We start from the raw sequence: 6,000 nt of genomic DNA on the forward strand, positions 1-6,000 counted from the left end.
CAACTTCCCTCTAGGCTACATCTGTCGCTACATCTGCATATACATCCACGTGGTCCTGTAAGATTTTTTTTTCTTTTAAAGACAAAACAGCAATTTTTAGCATGTTCAAACCCTAACAGTTTTAAAGACCCAAAACCCAGGTTCTTGCAGCACAGACCACCAACAGGATGCAGACAGGTGAGGCAGAAGATAAGGCTCTAGGTGTGGGCTCTCAAGGCATTATCTGGCAGGCTGGCGGCAGGAGCAGTGGCTGCTGGGCAGGGCAGGCCACTCCTGTCACGCAGGCAGACAGAACAGCTGGGACGGGGTGTGCTGTTCCTTCCCTGTTCTCTCATCTGGCTTCTGCCAGCAGCTCCAGCAGCAGCGATACAGGCACCAGGAGGTGGGCTCCCATAAGGTTCAAATAGGGTACTTGTGTAACATTCAAGTCACGGACTGTCCTATCTCACAGATCATACCATGGACGTTAAGCGACACATATTTGTATGCAATTCTAAGAAAGTAAGACCTGAACTATTCTGGAGAATTACCTGACGAGCCTACCTTTTCTTCTTCCCGCAACATTACCCTTTCACAACAACCCCTTCTTACCAACTCTAAATCTCAGCATCAAGGAAAATTCTCCGAGCTGTTGATCTCCACCATGACACCTACCTGGGGGGGAGAAGTCCCGTCTCGACTGCCATTGCTAAGCAATCATAGAGAAAAGAAACCCTTTTAGGACTATGCTGGCCATGAATGAATTTAACGATCCACTGGATGCACTGTTCATGCGACTCCTGAAAATGAGAACATGATTATATTGGTTGGGGGCCACCACCACATTAGGAACTGTATGAAAGGGTTGTGACGTTAGGAAGGTTGACAACCACTGAGTTAAAGGATTATGCAGGCATACAAGAAAACATTATACTGCTCTTAGAAAAGAATTTACTATTGCTAGTGTTAAATTATTACTTTAAACAATTATTTATTTTAAAATCATTTTTACAACATTCCATACATAAATTGTATCAAGCATATTTGTATATATGTTGCCAACATCATTTTCTAAACATCTACTTTCTATTTGAGCCCTTAGTATCAGCTCCTCTTTTTTCCCTCCTTTCCCCACTCCCACCCTCATGACCCCTTGATAAATTATAAATTTCACCTCTTACACCGTCTGCTGTCTCCCTTCACCCATGTTTTTGTTGTTCATCCCCGTGTGTGTGGGAGGAATATGTATCGATCACTGGCGTTGGCTTTCCCCCTTCCTCCCCTCTTCACCCCACCCTCTCCCCCTACCTCCTGGTATCCCTACTCCCATTTCTGTTCCTCAGGTTTACCTGACCCGGATGCCGTGTGTCGTGAGCTCTTATCTGTAGCAGTGTACATGCTCCGGTCTAGCCCAAACTGAAAGGCAGGACTGGGGCCATGATAGTGGGGGGTGAGGAAGCCTCAAAGAACCAGAGGAATGTTGATTGTTTCAGCGATGCTCTACTGCACCCCCGGGTTGACTCATCCCTTCCTTGTGAAGAGATGTCCTATTGTCTACAGGTGGGTTGAGGGCTCTGCTCCGACCCAATGCTTTTGTGTTTGTTTTGGGTTTTCTAAAGCCTGTTACCTGATTCTGTTGACACCCCACGTTCACACAGGCTGGTGTGCTTTTTCCATGTGGGCTTGTTGCTTCTCTTCTAGATGGCCACTTGTTTAATGTCAAGCCTTTAAGACCCCAGATATTACATCTTTTGATAGCCGGGCACCATCAACTTTCTTCACCACATTTGCTTATGCACTCATTTTGTCTTCAGTGATGTGTCAAAAGGGTGAGCATGTCAGAAATGCCAGGTTGTTAGAAAAGTGTTCTTACATTGAGGGAGGACTTGAGCAGAAGCCTAAAGTCTGTCCACTTCCTCAATGTATTGCCATATATGTACATAAGCCAATACCTCTACTTTTATGAATAATATAGCTACATAAGGGCACTTCCTAGATCTTTCCTGTTTCCTTTTACTTTCCGCCTGCCCCACCATCACACTCTCCCTTCTTCTGCCTCTTAGTAATTCCTTTCAGCTAGATGCTGTTGCTCCAACAGCTCCAGGATCTCCACGTCCTCCTCGTTGTTGCTTTTAATTCCCTAGTCATTCCTTTGTCTATAGCATTGTTTCCTAAGTTATTACTTACTAAATCCTAATAACTATTAATTATCATAAAGAAGGGAAGAAGCCAGATGGCAATTATCAATGTCTATGCTATGTAACAGAATGGCACTTGGCAACTAAGTGAAAGGTTGGTGATTTGAACCCCACAGCTATTCTGTACAAGAAAGAGGAAGCAGTCCGCTTCCATCAACATTTTTAGTCTAGGCAACCTTATGAGGCCATTCTACTACATCCTACAGGGTCACTAAAAGTTGGAATTAGTTCGACAGCAAGTGGGTGGGTGCAGTATGTGACTATTCTATACACTGATTCAAGAGAAAATGAACAGATTCAACTAAAAGACAAGGTTTGGACTGTATCCCCCACAGAGTACATGTCAACTTGGCTACGTCTTGATTTTCAGTGATTTGGTTGTCATGTAATGATGTGATCATCCCCCACAGTGTGATCTGGTACGATCATCCAGTCAGGTATAAGAGGATCAGGGTGGGATGAAACCCATTTACCTAGGTCAAGGCTCTGGTCCAATATCGTAAGGACTACATCACCTTTTACCTTAAACCTCCTGCCACCAGGTTGATTCCAGTGAGCAATACTATAGGACAGACAAGAACTACCTTACAGAGTCTCCAAAAAGCCATAAACCATTACAGAAGCGGACTGCCATATCACTCTCAGGTGGAGCAGCGAGCAGGTTTGAATCACTGACCTTCTGACTAATTGGTTAAAGCTGAATGCTTTAACTGGCACGTTGCTAGAGCACCTGTTTTATATCTCACAAGAGAATAGGAGAGATCTCAGTACTACCAGGAAAGAGGAGTCAGGAGTAGAGCATGTCCTTTGGACCTGTGGTCCCTCTGACAACCAAGAGAAAAACAAATGCCAAGACATGTTGATTTCTAAGGAATGCCCTGCCCACAGATGTTGGAAGGAGACAAGACTCTCCCTCTGGAGGAGACTAATAGGGAAAAACTTGCCCTGGAGTTGAGGTCATGTTTTTATTGAACTAAGACTGATGAGAAGAAACCCATCCATGCTTTTGTATGTCGTACCAGACAACTGCATTCTTTTTTGAAATATAATTAAATCCAGAAATATTTTAAATGACTGCACTGTCACAATATGATCTTTGTCTGCATCAAGTATGGCTTTGTCCGCCAAACTTGTTTTACCACCGCAGCTCAACCGCAACCATGTCCCTCCCTATGAGGCACTACTTCAACAGGAGCTCTTAAAGCAACACACCCTTTGCCGTAATAATGAAGGCATTTCTGGGGACAGTTTTCACTCACTCCCTTAATGGCATCAAATCAATTCCGACTCACAGTGACCCTACAGGGCAGGGAAGAACTGCCCTGTGTGTTCCTCAGACTGGAGAGACCTCATCTCTCCTGTGGAGCAGCTGGTGACTCGGAACTTCAGCCCAACGCTGAACTCTGCCACCAGTGCTCTTTTGTGACGTTTTTAAAAAAAATAATTTTATTTTATTGGGGGCTCTTACAGCTCTTATCATAATCCATACATATATCCACTGTGTCATACACATCTGTACATATGTTGTCATCATTTTCAAAACATTTTCTTTTTTGTCAGTTTTAAAATTTATTTTAATAGTTTTATTGACATATAATTCACAAACTCTTAAAACTGAATGGCTTAAATATATTAAAGGATTTTGCAATCATCACCACAATAACTGTTAGAACATTCACTTTTTTGTGTGTATTCATTATTATTAGCTCCCCATTCCCCCCAACCTCCACTGCCATAACCCAAGATGTAGCTACTGTCTAGTTACTATCTTTACAGCTTTACCCAGCCTGGATTTCCTGTAAAAACCACACACACAAAGAGAAACCCCAACAATGGCAGAACGAGAACCCTCAGTCCAAAAGGAATCAGAAAATAAAAACTAGAATTAAAAGTGGGTCACAGAGAGAAACCTAAAATGCTGAGTCTTAACCTGGTATGCATCTCAGACGCAGTTCCGCCCTGTCGTGGAGGGTCTCCGTGAGTGCAAATCAACTAAAGGGCAGTGAGTCTGTCTCGCGTTTGTTGGAGATGAACTTGTTTACTAATAACTGGACTCCAAGTCCATTTCAACGTTTCCTCTTTCTTTTTAATGCCACTCGGACCACTAATTAAGTTTGAGGGATAAGGAATCTGGAGGGATCAAAACATTTTCCACTTGAGAAACCCTGGCATCAGCTCATTTTTAATTTTTTCCTCCCTACCCCTTGTCCCCTTGATAATTTATAAATCATTATTTTTTCCCACGTCTTACACCGATCACTGTCTCCTTTCACTCACTTTTCTGCTGTCCGTCCTCCTGGGAGGGGGGCCACACGTCGATTATTGTGATTGGTTCCCCCTTGAAGCCCCGCTTCCCTAACCCTCCTAGGATAACTGCTTCCCTTATTGGCCCTGGGGGTGGAGGGTTCTCTGTTCTGGATTTCCTGTGTTGCGAGCTCTTATCTGTACCAGTATACATGTTCTTGTCTAGCCCGATTTGTAAAAACAGAATTGGGGTCATGATAGTAGGGGGAAAGAAGCCTTAAAGAACTAAAGCAGTGGTTCTCAACTTTCCTAATGCCACGACCCTTAAATACAATTCCTCATGCTGTGGTGACGACCCAACCACAAAATTATTTTTGTTGCTATTTCATCACTGTCATTTTGCTACTGTTATAAATTGGGCGACCCTGTGAACCGGTCATTCCACCCCCAAAGGGGTCACGACCCACAGGTTGAGAACTGCTGAACTAGAGGAAGGTTGTCTGTTTCGTCGGTGCTATACTGCACCCTGACTGGCTCATCTCTTCCATGTGGCCCTTCTGACAGGGGGTGTCCACCTGACTACTGATGGGCTTTGGGTCTCCACTCTGCCCTCCCCCTCATTTCCATTGATATGATTTTTATTTATTTGTTTTGTTTTGGGTCTTTGATGCCTGATACCTGATCCCATCGACACCTCGTGATCACACAGGCTGGTGTCCTTCTTCCATGTGGGCTTTGTTGCTTCTCAGCTAGATGGCTGCTTGTTTATCTTCATGCCTTTAAGACCCCAGGCGCTATATCTTTTGACAGGTGGGCACCATCAGCTTTCTTCACCACATTTGCTTATGCACACATTTTATTTTCAGCAATCGTGTCAGGGAAGGTGAACATCACCGAAGGCTTTGTCAGTACAACACATTGTTCTTGCACTGAGGGAGTACACGAGTGGAGGCCCAGGTCCGTCCTCTGCTGTAAAACTTCATGAATATGTATATGTACATAGATATAGCCCCTGTCATTATATGTGTGTATTTACTTAGATACATGCCTGTACTCAGACCTCTATAAGTGCCCTTTGCCTCTCAGTTCTGTCCTCCTTTTCCCTTCCTCCCACCCCACTATCGTGTTGGGCCTTCTTTGGGGTTTTGGTCACTTCTCTTGGCTACAATGTCCTTGATCAAGCCCCCACAAGCACCTTCCACCCTCTTCAACATCAATTTTAGATGACTTATTCTTCCCTTATCTCTGGGTTTGATGGCACCACCCTCCTTTTCTGTGTCCCCCCTCTCCTGTGTCCCCCCGAACCATCGGTCTCATTGTTCTCTCCTCCGGATTGTTTATCCTGCCTATCATGTGCAGATAGACCTGCATAGTCAATTTAATACTTACAAAAAGTCAAAGCAAAGCAAAACAACCAAAAAAATAAGACAAAAAAATCAACAATAGCCAATACTCCAAACCCAATAAATAAATAAATAAATCGCCAACAGCAAACATTGAAAAGCCCTCTCATAGTTCCAGATCTGTCCGCTGACTTTTGTGAGTGCCACACTTTGACCCCAATGCCTCCCTTGGGCAT

General features: G+C 44.0%; 1 protein-coding gene across 1 annotated transcript in view; it reads right to left on the bottom strand.

Annotated features, from left to right (window-relative positions):
* The window catches only part of MED23 (mediator complex subunit 23), a 49,432-nt gene extending 46,621 nt beyond the window's left edge, over positions 1–2,811 (bottom strand). Inside the window, exons 1-2 of the mRNA XM_004702230.2 lie at positions 2,767–2,811; positions 655–779 (exon numbers count right to left, since the gene is read on the bottom strand). Coding sequence (XP_004702287.2) covers positions 655–779; positions 2,767–2,811 — 170 coding nt within the window. The remainder of the gene's footprint in view (positions 1–654; positions 780–2,766) is intronic.
* Positions 2,812–6,000: the final 3,189 nt, after the last annotated feature.

Source organism: Echinops telfairi, unplaced genomic scaffold (genome assembly GCF_000313985.2).
Source record: "Echinops telfairi isolate 266 unplaced genomic scaffold, ASM31398v2 ScPeMD7_3533;HRSCAF=4204_0, whole genome shotgun sequence".
In the NCBI taxonomy this organism is placed as follows: domain Eukaryota; kingdom Metazoa; phylum Chordata; class Mammalia; order Afrosoricida; family Tenrecidae; genus Echinops; species Echinops telfairi.